The 15,571-nt window shown below is 40.6% G+C and overlaps 1 protein-coding gene across 1 annotated transcript in view; it reads right to left on the bottom strand.

The window, feature by feature from the left end:
* The window catches only part of LOC132231077 (coiled-coil domain-containing protein 7-like), a 94,549-nt gene extending 83,096 nt beyond the window's left edge, over window positions 1-11,453 (bottom strand). The window contains exons 1-3 of the mRNA XM_059689609.1: window positions 11,095-11,453; window positions 10,056-10,139; window positions 3,818-3,901 (exon numbers count right to left, since the gene is read on the bottom strand). Coding sequence (XP_059545592.1) covers window positions 3,818-3,901; window positions 10,056-10,098 — 127 coding nt within the window. The 5' untranslated portion in view covers window positions 10,099-10,139; window positions 11,095-11,453. The remainder of the gene's footprint in view (window positions 1-3,817; window positions 3,902-10,055; window positions 10,140-11,094) is intronic.
* Between the last annotated feature and the right edge of the window lie 4,118 nt (window positions 11,454-15,571).

Raw genomic sequence — 15,571 nt, 5'->3', positions numbered from 1 at the left:
GTAGCAGCTCCTCTGGTGGTTGCTGCTCACAGATGTGGTGGCTCCTCTGGCTGGTGGGGGGAGGCTTCACATACAGCTGCTCTTCCTCAGACCTATTTATCTTCTATAATTGAAACTTTTTAGCCCTGATCAGAGGCAGGGCAGGCTGGAAGCAGGTATCTGGTATTTATTTATCTTCTTTAATTGAAACTTTGTAGCCTTGAACGGAGGCCTGGGCCAGTCGGGGCTGGGCGGGAAGCTTGGCTTTCTCCATCTCCCGGGACAACTCAAGCCTCCAGCGCACTCCAGCTCCATGGCCACCACGATCTTACTTGGGTTAATTTGCATACTCACTCCTGATTGGCTGATGGGTGTAGCGGAGTGATGGTTAATTTGCATGTTCCTCTTTTATTAGTGTAGATAGGCACCATAATACAATGATACACATATTGATTATGCAATTGCCTTTTGAATCAACTACTGAGTAAAAACGTGCATTCGTACTATCTTTTGGAATTACGTAATTCCTTGATTCCATGCTCCTTTAGAAGGGGGATTCAAATTACTGCCAGAATTCAATTGCTTTCAACATAAAAAACTTTCTTTACTATTAAGGCAGATCTTCTAACAAACAGATCCCTTGTTCTATTTCTTTTTTTCTTTTCTTTTCTTTTTTTTTTTTTTTGAAAATTTGGAATCCCTTTTTCTAACCTTCACTCTGAAAGATAGTTTGGCTAGATATTAGAATCATAGTGACATATTTTCTATTAGCAGTCTGACTATGCCACCCCACTGCCTTTAGGCCTTGGCAATTTGTGATGTCAAGTCAGCTCTTCATCTTACCAGGTTTCTCTTTTCTATGATGAGTTATTTGCACTTTGTGTGTTTTATTATTTTGTCTGTCTTTCATAACTTTTACCAAGATGGGTCTTGTATATTTCATTGTACTCATTCTACTTAGATTTCATTGAGCTTATACGTGCAGATTGATATTTATCATTGAATATGTTTGAAAATACTCAACCATTAATTCTTTTAATGCTATCTCTTCCTCTTTTCTCCCTGCTCTACTTTTACATTTTCCGTTATTTTAAGTATATAGATTATTTCTTCTGACAATTCCAATCTATTCCTGAGCCCCTCTAGTGCATTTAATCTTACAGTGAATGGAATTTCAATGCCAAAATTGTCAGTGTTTTTATTTTCATATATCATCCCATCTCTTTGTTCATAATTCTATTCTATGAGAATTTGACATCTATAGTCTCTTCTCTTTTAAGCATGTTGTTTGTTGTTTAAAATATTTTAAATTTATAGAACAACCTATTAGGGCAATAGACACAAAGATTTTTTGGTGTCTGTTTTTCTCCTCTCTGGAGTTTATATTTCATATTTCTTTGCATGTCTCATATGTATTGTGGAAAATCTGTGCATTCTAGGCAATGTATTGTAGCAAATCTTAGTACTCGCCCCCTCTCACACCCTCATTTGAAGGCTTCTTGTCATTGTGTGCTTAGTCATTTATTGAGTGATGAGGTTGGGCTATATAATATTTTACTGAAGTGTCCTTTCATGCCGTGTCAACTTCAAGTGTTGTTCCTGTGAGGGCATGAACTTGGGGCATTAACTCCATGACCTTTGGATGACTGGCGTTTTAAAAGCCTTTTACTGTCCCCTTCTCTGATTGCTCTCTTAAGCTGCTTATTCATTTGCTACCATGTCAAAGATGGAGACAAACTGAGTTAGCCACTGATCTGCCAGAACAAGCAGCAGAAATTTATACTCTAATCTGTAAAAGAAAAAAAAAACCAAATAGCTGCTGTGATCCTGAGAAAGAACAAAATAGGAGGGATCTCAATATCAGATATAAAGCTGTATTACAAAGCCACTGTTCTCAAGACTGCCCGGTACTGGCACAAGAACAGACATATAGACCAATGTAACAGAATAGAGAACCCAGAAATCGACCCAAACCACTATGCTCAATTAATATTAACCGAAGGAAGCATGAACATACAATGGAGTCTAGACACCTTTTTCAACAAGTGGTGTTGGGAAAATTTGACAGATACATGCAAAAAAAAAAAAGAAACTAGACCTCCAACTTACACCATACACAAAAATAAACTCAAAATGGATAAAGGACTTAAACATAAGATGGGAAACCATAAAAATACTAGAGGAATCCACAAGCACCAAAATCTCAGACATATGCCAAAGCAATTTCTCCACTGATACTGCTCCTAGGGCAATGGAAACTAAAGAGAAAGTAAACAAATGGGATGACATCAAAATAAAAAGCTTTTGCACAGCAAAGGAAACCATCAACAAAACAATGAGAAAGCCCACTGCATGGGAGAACATATTTGCCAATGTTATCTCTGATAAGGGTTTAATCTCAAACATTTACAGGGAACTCATACAACTTAACAAAAGGAAGATAAACAACCCAATCAAAAAATGGGCAACGGACCTAAATAGATACTTTTTGAAAGAGGACATACAGAAGGCTAAGAGACATATGAGAAGGTGCTCAAAGTCACTAATCATCCGAGAGATGTAAATCAAAACAACAATGAGGTACCATCTCACACCTGTCAGAATGGGTATCATCAACAAATCAACAAATGACAAATGCTGGCAAGGATGTGGAGAAAGAGGAACCCTCGTTCACTGCTGGTGTGAATACAAACTGGTGCAGCCACTGTGGAGAACAGTATAGAGTTTCCTCAAAAAACTAAAAATGGAACTTCCATTTGACCCAGTGATCCCACTACTAGGAATATATCCCAAGAAACCAGAAACGCCAATCAGAAAGGATATATGCACCCCTATGTTCATAGCAGCACAATTTACAATAGCTAAGATTTGGAATCAGCCTAAATGTCCATCAGCAGATGAATGGATTAAAAAACTTTGGCACATCTACACAATGGAATACTATGCTGCTGTAAAAAGGAAGGAACTCCTACCATTTGCAACAGCATGGATGGAGCTAGAGAGCATTATGCTAAGTGAAATAAGTCAGTCAGAGAAAGATAAATATCACATGCTCTCACTCATTTGTGGATTATAATGAACAACATAAACGGATGAACAAAAACAGATGTAGAGACAGAGAAGCATCGATTAGATGCTCAAAACTCGGAGGAAAATCAGGGGAGGGGTGGGATGAGGGGGAAAGATCAACCGAAGGACTTGTATGCATGCATATAAGCATAAGTGATGGATGTGGACAACAGGGTGTGAGGGTGAGGGCAGGATTGAGGGGATGAGCGGGCATTGGGGGATAAGGACACATTTGTAATATCTTATTCAATTAAGGGGAAAAATCAACTTAAAAAAATAAAATAAACTGTACTAAAAAAGGAAAAAACTCAGGTTGCACCATCACCTAAATATTAGAAAATTTCCTGGTATTGTAATCACATGGAGGGCATTAATAAACAATGCAATGTCTATTTTCTAAGTTCCTCTTCTAATCCCTTTCTTATGGTAGCTTTCCTGCATTTGAAAATATAAAGCAACTAATGAGTTGGGTATGAAAAATAAAGTGAGTAAAATGGAATTTCAATGGCTTCCATCAACCATATTCCAAGCCCTCAATAGCAATGGATTTTTGTGGATTCACTTTAAAGAGATGAGTTCTAAAATATGTATGATAATCATCTTAGCCATTGATGGTAACTGCTAGAGTTCTACTCACTGTAAGAAAAAATAATGGGAATGTTTTATTATGTAAAATAGCATATAGGTACTATGGTCATTGAAGGTCTAAACTTAAACTTTTGAGAAGGTAAATAAACCATAAATAGACTTGAAATATTCTTGTTCTTACCAGCATGGTGCATTGATTGTGTCTTGGCTTCCCCCTTTATTATTCCTCTTCCGAGAGCACCTGGTAAGTGTTCTGTACCAGTTTCTGTAGAAATACGTAATTTTAAATCAGTTTTATAATGTAAACATTAACTTATGTGTGTTTGTGTGTGTGTGTTGGTTTCTATGTGTGCGTTTGTGTCTAGTTTCCTAGTACTAGCAATTTTATCACAGTTAAAAGATTATATTTAAATATCTGTATTTCTGAAATAAACATCTTAGAATTGTTAGGGTCATTAGCCATCAGATAAGTCTCATTGCACTGAGGTTTATACATGTTCCCTGATTTGACCAAGGTGGCATATCCAGCTAATTACAAATTTTAATCACAAACTGATGTCTCATAATTCCTTAACTGAGTCTTTTCTCATAACATATAAATCATTTTGCAAATTTAAATCAACTTAAAAAAATAAAGAGAGCTTTTCATATCAACATAATTTACATGTGTAAAAAATCCCCACACATTTATATTGGAAGGATATACCTGGTGGTGTGGGTCCAAACAATTTTCCTCAGGTCAAACTGCGATCTATGGTCATCATAGTCACAGAACCCAACAATGAGGCAGAAATTCTTAGTCTTGCTCATGAATAAATCCATATCCTTGCCCTTGTTTTGTTATGTATGTGTAAAATAATTAGTCATTAGCTTGCTTTGGAAAATAATAACAGGTAATTTATTGACAGAGGTAAAGCTTATGCCCTTTCAAGTTTTATAAGCATGTAGATCTTCTAACTGGGGAGGGAAAGTAGATAATTTACAATAATTTGAGCATTGGTATTGTGTCCCTTTCCATTTGAATCTTTAGGTAATTTTCACCTTTTGTTGGCTTTGGAAACTACTCTTTAATGCCAAGGACAGTAAAAGTATAATGTACTTTTATGCTTTATGGACATAGTGTAGTATTTTCTGGTGGTAGGGCTACGCGAGGATGTAGAGGTGGATTATCATGGGTAATAAAGGGTGATGGATGTAGACTTGACTTGGTGTGGTCAAGACACAATGCAGTTTACAGATAATGTGTTGTATTATTTTTACACCTGAAACTGGTGTAATTTTGTTAACCAGTGTCTCCCAAATGCATTCAATAAAAATAAAAATAAATGATCCAACTGAAAAAATTCCATCTTGCTAATAGGCCAATTTGAATGGTTATTCTGGATTGCTTAATAGGTAATGTTTTCTAGAAAAAAAAAAGAAGAAAAGAAAAGAAAGAAAGAGAGAGAAAAAATGGTTCAAATACAGAATGGCACTCAGACAGAAACTTGCCATGATGCAGACATAATAGACTGGAAGCCTTCAGTGGTGAAATGACTGAGCCCATGAATATCACCATGGCAGTACCAACATATCACCACAGCAATCTCAGCAGCGGTGAATTCCAGAAGGGTCATCATTAGCAAAGCCAAAGACACACTGGATTGGGCAGAACATCTTTGTTACAGTAAGTTATGACATTAGTGAAAGTAACCTTATAGCAACACGTGACATGACAACCTTCACAGACGTGTTAGTCCTTGGTATTCCTCCAACAAATACAATTAGAAGAAGTGATTCATTTGACTTAAGGAGCAAAAATTGTGCATAACAGTATGTGTAAGTGTAGGCTTATCTAATGTAACTAATGTATTAATCTGGTGGGTGTTTATAATTAGGGGGGACTCTGTATGTGTGAGAAATGGAAATATAGGAAATATCTGTATCTTCCTCTTAATTTTTCTGTGATTCTAAAACTGCTTTAAAAAATAAAGTCTTTAGAAAAAGAAAATATATTTTTCCATTGATTTTAAGTCTTTTTTTAACAATCTTATCTTGATCTTTCCCAAGCAATTAAAATAATATTCTATATATCTTTTCCATTGTTAATGTCTAATAATTGGTTATTAATATATTTTTAGAATCATGTAACAATCAGCACAATCAATTTAGATTCACTTCAGATTTGTATTAATTAAATTACAATGATTTTATTACTGTTACTTTTATTATATTTGATGTATGTTACTTTTATTTACAGGATAGGGTAAAAGTAGATTTATAATTTTTGTATGAAAAATAATATAATAACTCTGTTTCAAGTACTCACAACTGTACCTACTTTTGCCCCACCCTGTATATAAGTTTTATATATTCTATATATTATACTCCTCTATAAAGCCCTAAATTAGTATACTCTTTCCTTAGTTTTCACTTTTGTTACACATATTATAAACATAACTTCATTTATTATATTTCTTTTAAAAAAATTTTTTACAGAACTTTTTACCCAATACAGAAAATGAGAGTGTATTGGTTTGTTATATTAATCATGTTTTATAATATCTGGTTCTCTTTTCGGTCATTATTTTAAATGATATAATTTGTTCTTTAATCTCTCCTTATATTATTTCAATACTTCTAAAGTTTGCTGATCCTTTCTCCTAACAGTGTACATCTACTGAGCCCTGCAGTGATTTTATTTCAGTCATTCTACTGAAACTCCTGGATTTCCATGTAGTCCTTTTCAAAATAATATCTGTCTATTTGTAGACATCCCCTATTTGATCAAACATTCACATTTATGTCTTATTTTTCTCCTAAGAATGGTTCTTTTAAAATTAAAATTAAATTCATTGGGGTGACACTGGTTAATAAGATCATATAGATTTCAAATCTATAATTTTATAACACACTAGAGGCCCAGTGCACAAAAATTTGTGCATTCAAGGGGGTCCCTCAGCCCGGCCTGTGCCCTCTCGCAGTCTGGGAGCCCTCAGGCAATGTCCACTTACCAGCGGGAAGCAGGCCTAAGATGCAGTTGGACATACTTAGTGCAGCTGAGAAGGCGGGAGAGGCTCCCACCACCACCGCTGTACTGGCAGCTGTCAGCCTGGCTTGTGGCTGAGCAGAGCTCCCCTGCCGGGAGCCGGTCCATCCTTGCTGTTTCAAGGGACCTGGCATATATGGCATACTTTTCTTAATATGTTTGCTCACCTTCTTGGCGCTGTGTTTTAACCAAAGTCACCTCTCTGAGAAAGGTTGAATCCCCAGGTAGGGATTTTCCCCTGAAGTTAGGGAGGGAATAAAACCCCTCAACTAAGTGCCAGGCGGGTAATTAATCCCTTTAACTACGAACAATCATGCTTAAACTACATAATCTTTTCTCCCTGGAATGGAGATAAGAAACGCCCTAACCTTTGTAATAGAGATTGATAGGATTGAATCAACTGGTATAAATACAGTTGTAACAAGACAGAAAGACTCAGAACTCAGGAGACAGAATTCAGAAGACAGAAACTACACGGAGCCTAGAGAAAGAAGAACTTCGCTGGCGAGAGCATGCCAGAGGATCCTGGAGAGGGACTGGCCTCAGAGCCTAGAGACAGAGCCTAGCGGGAGAACATGGCAAGGGATCCTGGACTGAACCTGACTACAGAGATTGGCAGGAGAACCTGACTGGAACCTGGACACTGAACCTGACTGGAGAGCCTGGACAGAACCTGGCTGGAGAACCTAGCGAGGGAACATGGCTACAGAACCTCGCTGGAGATCTGAAGCAGAACCTCTCTGGAGATCCGGGCTAGAGATCCTGGCTAGGCTGCTGATCAACTGAACGCTGTCTCCGTATCATTCCTTCTTCACCGACTCCGTCCACACCTTTGGGGACCCCTGGACCCGCTGGGGCTCGACCCCAACATATGGCGCCCGAACAGGGACCCCTAGGTAAGCGCCCTGTACTCGGGACGGATCGGACTCCACCGTAGGAAGAAGGTGGATAGTCTTCGCCGACTCCGTCCACACCTTTGGGAACCCCTGGAACAAGATTCCCCTAGGTAAGCCCCCCCCCATTGAGAACCCCACACTCGGGACGGATAGGACTCCACCGTAGGAAGAGGGTGGATAGTCTTCGCCGACTCCGTCCACACCTTTGGGAACCCCTGGAACAGGATTCCCCTAGGTAAGCCCCCCCCATTGAGAACCCCCACATTCGGGACGGATAGGACTCCACCAGGGTGCTGCAAACCCCCCTATAGAGGATAAGTAGGGTAAGAAGGTGGATAGTACAGAACTCAGATTGAGAAGATGTGCCATACTGAGTCCAAAGAAAGAAGACTCTGTATTGATCTTTAGATTAAGAAGATGTGCCATACTGAGTCTAAAGAAAAAAGACTCCGTATTGATCTTTTAACATATATGCTTATTAGCAGAGGAATTAAGGTTACTCCCAGTCAGACAGAACATTTTATACAAGAAATACGTCCATGCTTTTCTGAGGAAGGAAAGGTGCCGGAAAGGTAAATGTAGAGGCATGGGAGAAGGTAGGCCCAAGGAGCCTTATCCTTAACCCCACTGCAGCCTTTCCACCCCGGGAAAGTGCAGGATTGGCAAGCTCTCCCTGGGGTGATAGATCAGGACTCAGGTAATAGCAGAAAGCGCCAATCCTACTCTTAAAATGGATACAAGAGAGCATTTCAGGTTTTTCTTTTTAATGCTTGCTTTTAAAAAATAAAAAAGGGGGAATTTGCCGGGAGCCGGTCCATCCTTGCTGTTTCAAGGGACCTGGCATATATGGCATACTTTTCTTAATATGTTTGCTCACCTTCTTGGCGCTGTGTTTTAACCAAAGTCACCTCTCTGAGAAAGGTTGAATCCCCAGGTAGGGATTTTCCCCTGAAGTTAGGGAGGGAATAAAACCCCTCAACTAAGTGCCAGGCGGGTAATTAATCCCTTTAACTACGAACAATCATGCTTAAACTACATAATCTTTTCTCCCTGGAATGGAGATAAGAAACGCCCTAACCTTTGTAATAGAGATTGATAGGATTGAATCAACTGGTATAAATACAGTTGTAACAAGACAGAAAGACTCAGAACTCAGGAGACAGAATTCAGAAGACAGAAACTACACGGAGCCTAGAGAAAGAAGAACTTCGCTGGCGAGAGCATGCCAGAGGATCCTGGAGAGGGACTGGCCTCAGAGCCTAGAGACAGAGCCTAGCGGGAGAACATGGCAAGGGATCCTGGACTGAACCTGACTACAGAGATTGGCAGGAGAACCTGACTGGAACCTGGACACTGAACCTGACTGGAGAGCCTGGACAGAACCTGGCTGGAGAACCTAGCGAGGGAACATGGCTACAGAACCTCGCTGGAGATCTGAAGCAGAACCTCTCTGGAGATCCGGGCTAGAGATCCTGGCTAGGCTGCTGATCAACTGAACGCTGTCTCCGTATCATTCCTTCTTCACCGACTCCGTCCACACCTTTGGGGACCCCTGGACCCGCTGGGGTTGGACCCCGGCACTCCCCCATGTGGGAGCATACTGACCACCAGGGGGCAGCTCCTGCATTGAACATCTGCCCCCTGGTGGTCAGTGTGTGTCGTAGTGACCAGTCATTCCCAGTTGTTCTGCTGTAAGGGTCAATTTGCATATTACTCTTTTATTATATAGGATGATCTGTATATTGCACTATGTACCCACCACCCAAAATAAAATAATCTTTCATCACAAAATAGAGAGAGGGGATAGTAGAGGGAGAGAGAGATAGAAACATCAATAGAGAGAAACATCAACATTGATTAGCTGCCTCCTGCAAGCCTCTGCTGGGGATCAAACTTGCAACCTAGGCATGTACCATGACCAGGAATCGAACTGGTGACCTTTTGGTTCATTGGTCGATGCTCAATCACTGAGCCACACCAGCTGGGCTGGAGTGTTCATTATTGTTACAAGAGTAAAGGCAGTAGTATAATCTCTGAGGTATATAACACAACTAATGAATTCTACTACAACTGAGATATAAATATGCCTGACATTTCCATCAGAGAGAGGGAAATAGTAAGGAATAAATTAACTGTTAGAGTCTTCTTGTTTTCACAGTATTACATTAATTAGGTAGCTTATGTCCTTTTGCAAGATTAAAGAAATTTCCTATCTTAAAAGTGAGTAGAAAAGCATTGAACGTACTTGTCCAAGCATATTGTATGGTCACCTTAGCATTTAATTTGTATGTTTTAATTTCTAAGTGGATGATTTCTAAAACTCATAATTTCTGACTTTTTTTGAATTTCTAGTAAATGACAGAGTACATCTAACTATGAGAAAGTTAGCCATATATGAATAACATTAAGGTACTTGTCATTAATTATTCATAGTTAAACTCCCAAGAAGATAAATATACTAGAAATATTAGACTTGCAAAAATTCTTATTCTTACCAAGGAGACTTTTTGACGGCATCTTCATTTGCCCTGTTAACATTCGTCTTTCAATAGAATCTCTCAAGTGTTCTATATCTGTCTCTATAGAAATAAACAGGTATTAATACACTTTGCATAGTAACTCTAATATACAAGTGTATGTATATATATGTATGTATATAGTACCATCTTAATTCTCCTTGTTATTAATAAATAGTCATTATAATGAAATGTCTAGATTTCAGAAATCACTAAACCACAGAATTGGAAGGACCATTAACAATCATTAAACCTCCATATACTGAGGCTTAGAGATATTAATGATTTCACCAAGACTTTTTATCCAGATAATAACAAAATTGATACACAATCTTAAACCTCATAGTTCTTTCACCAGTGCTTTTCCTATATAATGCTAACTCTTATACTAAATTAAAATATCCTGAAGAGTTTATAATAATATAACCTTCAAATTTCCATTAAAAATAATAATTAGGAGACTAAATGGCGGCAGTATAGACGGACGTGTCCTGAGCCTTGTCCAGGAGCAGATAGGGTGAACAGCTGAAATGAGTAACATTCAGCCCAAATTGGCAAAGGAAACTCAGCTGGGAGATGGTTTGCAGCGGGAAGGGCAGAGGACCCCTGGAAAAAGGTAAAATCAAGGCTCTGGGAAGGATAATCTGCCAGACCTCTGAGCCCTGAGGGTCAGAGGGAATCCACAGGGTACCAGCTTGAGCCGCGTCCCTTGGGACAAGCACAGTGTCTGACTGTGGAAAGAGGGTCCACAGAACTGCTGGTCAGCAGGGGATTCTAGATTTGGGTCCATAGTCAGGAAAGGCTGAAGAGTGCCAGCAGGAGAAAAGCCGGCAAAGGTGCAGCCTTCCCTCACTCCACACCCCCCACCCCCATTCTAGATTTTGGTCCACAGTCAGTAAAGGCTGAAGAGTGCCAGCAGGAGAGGAGTGCACAGAGGTGCAGTCTCTCCCCTCCTCTGTGGCTTGTGCCTTTCTTCATTGAGCCTAGTTCATAGGACCTTTCAGATACAGATACTTACCCGTGGCTGGGATGTGGGAGAAGTTTCGAACTTGTGGAATCTGGAGAGAGGGGGGTCCAGGAGAAGTGGCAGCGAGTTTGGTGCTGAGTCATCCCTGTCCCTGGGACCTGAGCAGCCATTTTTTCCTGAAGAGAAAGCCCCTCCCTCCAGTATCCAGGCAACTAATACAGCCACACCCAGATTCCAAACTGAATGGTACAAAGGATTGAAAAAACAAAAAAAAACCTAAATAGTCCCTGAGAGTCCAAAGGGACTGGCCTAAAGAGAGACTTTCACTCCCAGCAACTGGAACCTGAGAAACACTACAGTACAGAAGACTGGGATCTTAAGCCAGCCAAAGGAACACTTTACTTTTTCTTTTTTATTTTTATTTTTTTATTATTATTTTATCTCATTTTTTTCTTTGATTTCCTGTTTTTGTTGCTTTATTTTCTATTTCTTTTCACATTATTTTTCCATCACTCTATTTTATTTTATTTTTATTTTCTATTTTTATACCATTTTTGAAATCAAATTTTTGTAAATTTATTATTATTATTCTCTTCCCATTCTCTTTCCTCTTATCCACTCATCCCCTTTCTACTTTCTCTATACTGAACTGAGATCCACCCCATATACATCCAATTCTTGACTTTATCTTCTGTATATAAGCTCAGCCCCTACAGATTCTGCCCTCACCCTCTTTGCTGGGTGTTTGGTGTTTGTATTGTTTGTTTGTTTGTTTGTTTGTTTGTTTGTTTGTTTGTCTATTGGTTCTGTGGTGTTTTCCTATGTATGTGTATATATATATATATATATATATATATATATATATATATATATATATTCTTCTTTTTCTTTTCTCTCTTATCTTTTTCTCTCTCTTTGATATCATTTATGCTTTCTTTTCTCGCCCCCAATTCTCTTTTCTCAAGTGGTCACTTATAGTGGGGTTATTATTTTTGTGAGTACATTTTTGCTTTGTTCCCTTTTTGCTGTGTCTTATCGAGGTGAATTTTATCCTGTCTGCCAGGTGCTTGAGAGCGAGCCTCACAACCAGACATCTGGAGAGGAGACTCCATCCATGAATGGGTCAATAACACCCCTGAACCAACTGCAGAGGCAGGAAGAAGGCAGCAGTGAGGGAGAGAACGAGAATCAGTGAGGGAGCAAAAGAGGAGTGTGTAGTAATGTGGGATGTGTGTGTGTATATATGAATGAGGCACAGTTATATCCTGCAAGACCTTCAGGGGCAAGCTAAACAGGCTTGCCTAATTAGGCAGCCTCTGCTACCACTGTAAACAGTACAAGGAGGCCAGCTCGTCCACAGAGGCCTAGCCTTTTTAAGGGGAGAGCTTCTGTAACTGGGAGCCAGGCCTCACCTCCACCCGGGGTGCCCTCAGATAACACCTGGAACTCTACAGACACCCCTGCCAGGGAAACTGCTATCTGGTCCCATGGTCAACGAGTCTCAAGCCACCTTGGGCCCAGGCTCCTGTGAGTTCTGAAGCATGCTCCCCTCTGACCGGCCCAATGCCTTAGCCCAGGGCACTGCAACCATGAGAGCAGCAGACATGTGAGCAGCCCACTCCTATCCAAGGAGAAGCAGCCCTGCAAGCAGCCTGCCCTAGGCATAAGAGCAGAGCTTCACCTGGCCTGCCCCTGTCCAAGGAGCAGCAGCTGTGTGAGTGGCCTGCTCCCCCATCTGAGGAGCAGCAACCAAATGAGCAGCATGCCCCTTCTAAGGAGCAGCAGCCCCACAAGCAGCCTGCCCATGATTGAGGAGCAGCAGCCCCATGCAGCATGCCCCCATCCAAGGAGCAGCAATGGCACAGCTCACACCCTGCACCTGTCTGAGGAGCATTAGGTGTGCACGAAACCTGCCCCCATCTGAGGAGCAGCAGCTGCACTAGCAGCCTGCCCTCATAGAGGAGCAGCAGCAGTGTGAGCAGCCTATACCCATACGAGGAACAGCAGCACCATGAGCAGCCCGCTCCCATTCAAGGAGCAGTAGCTGCCCGAGAAGCCTTCCCCAGGCTGAGAAGCAACAGCCCTGTGAAGTACAAACTGGTCCAAGGAGCAGCAGCCACACTAGTTTGCTACCAGTCTGATGAGCAGAAGCTGGGTAAGCACCCTGCCACCATCTGAGGAGCAGCAGCTGCACGTGCAGCTCACTCCTGCCTGAGGAGCAGCAGCCACGCAAGCAGCCCATCCCCCATCTGAGGAGCAGCAGCTGCATGAGCAGCCCACACCCGTACGAGGAACAGTATCCTTGTAAGCAACCTGCCTCTGTCCAAAGAGCGGAAGCTTCATGAGCAGCCCACCCATTCTGAGGAACAGCAGCACCATGTAGCCAGCCCCGATCCGAGGAGCAGCCGCCACCTGAGCAGTCCGCGCCCATCCGAGTAGCCGGAGCCAGGTGAACAGGCCCCCGCTGTCCAAGGAGCAGCAGCCGTGCTCAGCCTGCCCTCATCTGAGGAGCAGCAGCCACGTGATCAGCCCACCCCTGTCCAAAGAACAGAAGCTGTGCGAGCAGCCTCCCCTACCAGCCAGCGGAGACACCACTGCTGCAAACAGCACACACAAGAGGAGCCACTGGCACCTGAGGAGCAGCCAGTACTGTGACCACCTGAGGAGCAAATGCAGCCCAAGGAGCCACTGCCACCCAAGGAGCAGCCCCTACACGACTTGACATCTAGATCAGTTGGTGAGACCAAAAATGGGTAGACAAAGAAACCCCCAAAGGAAAGAAAAGGACTCGCCAGAAAAGGAGCTAAGTGAAACAGAGGCATGCATTATGTCAAAAAAAAATTCAGAATAAGGCTCATACAGTTCATAAACTTGATGGGGGGAAAAATCAACAACTTATTTAAGAATCAAGAAGAAATGGATGAAAAAATCAATAACTTACGTAATATTCAAGTAGAAATGAAGAGTGATATAGCTTCAATAAAAACACCATGGAAAGTTTCAACAGTAGATTAGGAGAAGTGGAGGACCAAATTAGCGAATTAGAAGACAGGGTAGCAAAACATACCCAAACTAAACTGCAATTGGCGAAAAAAATTAAAAGACAGGAGGAGAGCCTAAGGTAACTATGGGACAACATGAAACAAAGGGACATATAAATAAAAGGGTGCCAGAACAACAGGAAGAGGAACAAGGGTTAGAAAACCTATTTGAAGAAATAATGTCAGAAAACTTCCCTGAAATGGGGAAGAAAAAAGTCACACAAGCACAGAGAGTACCAAACAAGATGAACTCAAAAAGACCCACACCAAGACACATCATTATTACAATGGCAAATGTTCAGGACAAAGAGAATTTTAAAGTCTGCAAGAGAGAGACAGAAAGTTACATACAAGGCATCTAACATTAGATTATCAAATGATTTCTCAACAGACACATCAGGCCAGAAAAATGGATGGAAATTTACAAAGTGATGCAAAGCAAGAAACTGAATCCAAGAATACTCTATCCAGCAAGGCTATCATTCAAAATTGAAGGGGAAATAAGAAGATTCACAGACAAAAAAAGGCTAAGGGAGTTTATCACCACCAAGCAAGCAATGCAAGAAATGCTAAAGGGACTGGTGTAAAAAGAAGAAATAAAAAGCTCAGAAAGAAAACAGCCACACAAAAAAGGAAATGGCTACAAACAAGTACCTTTCAATAATAACTTTAAACGTAAATGGACTAAATGCTCCAATCAAAAGACATCTAGTGGCTGAATGGATAACAAAAACATGACCCATATATATAGTGTCTACAAGAGACCCACATCAGAATAAGGGACTCACACAGAGTGAAAGTGAAGGGATGGAAAAATATCTTTCAGGCAAATAGAAATGAAAAACAAAGCTGGGGTAGCAATACTTATATCTGACAAAATAGACCTCAAAGTGAAGGCCATAACAAGAGATAAGGAAGGCCACTTCCTAATACTAAAGGGATTGATACAACAAGTGGATATAATCCTGATAAGCATATATGCACCCAATGCAGGAGCATGCAAATACATAAAAAAAAAAACTCCTGGAAGATATCAAGGGAGAGATCGACGACAATACAATCATAGTAGGGGACTTTAATACACCACTGACATCACTGGATAAATCCTCTAGACAAAAAATCAGCAAAGAAACAGCAAGCCTAAATGAATTACTAGATCAGATGGACTTAATTGACATCATCAGAACATTTCACCCCAAAACCATGGAATATACGTTCTTCTCAAGTGCACACGGGAAATTTTCAAATATAGACCACATATTGGGTCAAAAGCAAAGTCTTCCTAAATTCAAAAAGATTGAAATCATATCAAGCATTTTCTCAGACCACAACAGCATAATATTAGAAATAAACTAAAATAAAAACAACCCCAAAAATTCAAACACTCGGAGGCTAAATAGCATACTATTAAACAATGATTGGGTTACCAAAGAGATCAAAGAAGAAATTAAAAACATCCTGGAAAATAATTACAATAAAACCAACAA

The sequence above is a fragment of the Myotis daubentonii genome, chromosome 1 (genome assembly GCF_963259705.1).
Source record: "Myotis daubentonii chromosome 1, mMyoDau2.1, whole genome shotgun sequence".
Classification (NCBI taxonomy): Eukaryota; Metazoa; Chordata; class Mammalia; order Chiroptera; family Vespertilionidae; genus Myotis; species Myotis daubentonii.
Note: the sequence above shows the minus strand (reverse complement) of the source record. Positions and strands in the feature narration are given on the sequence as shown.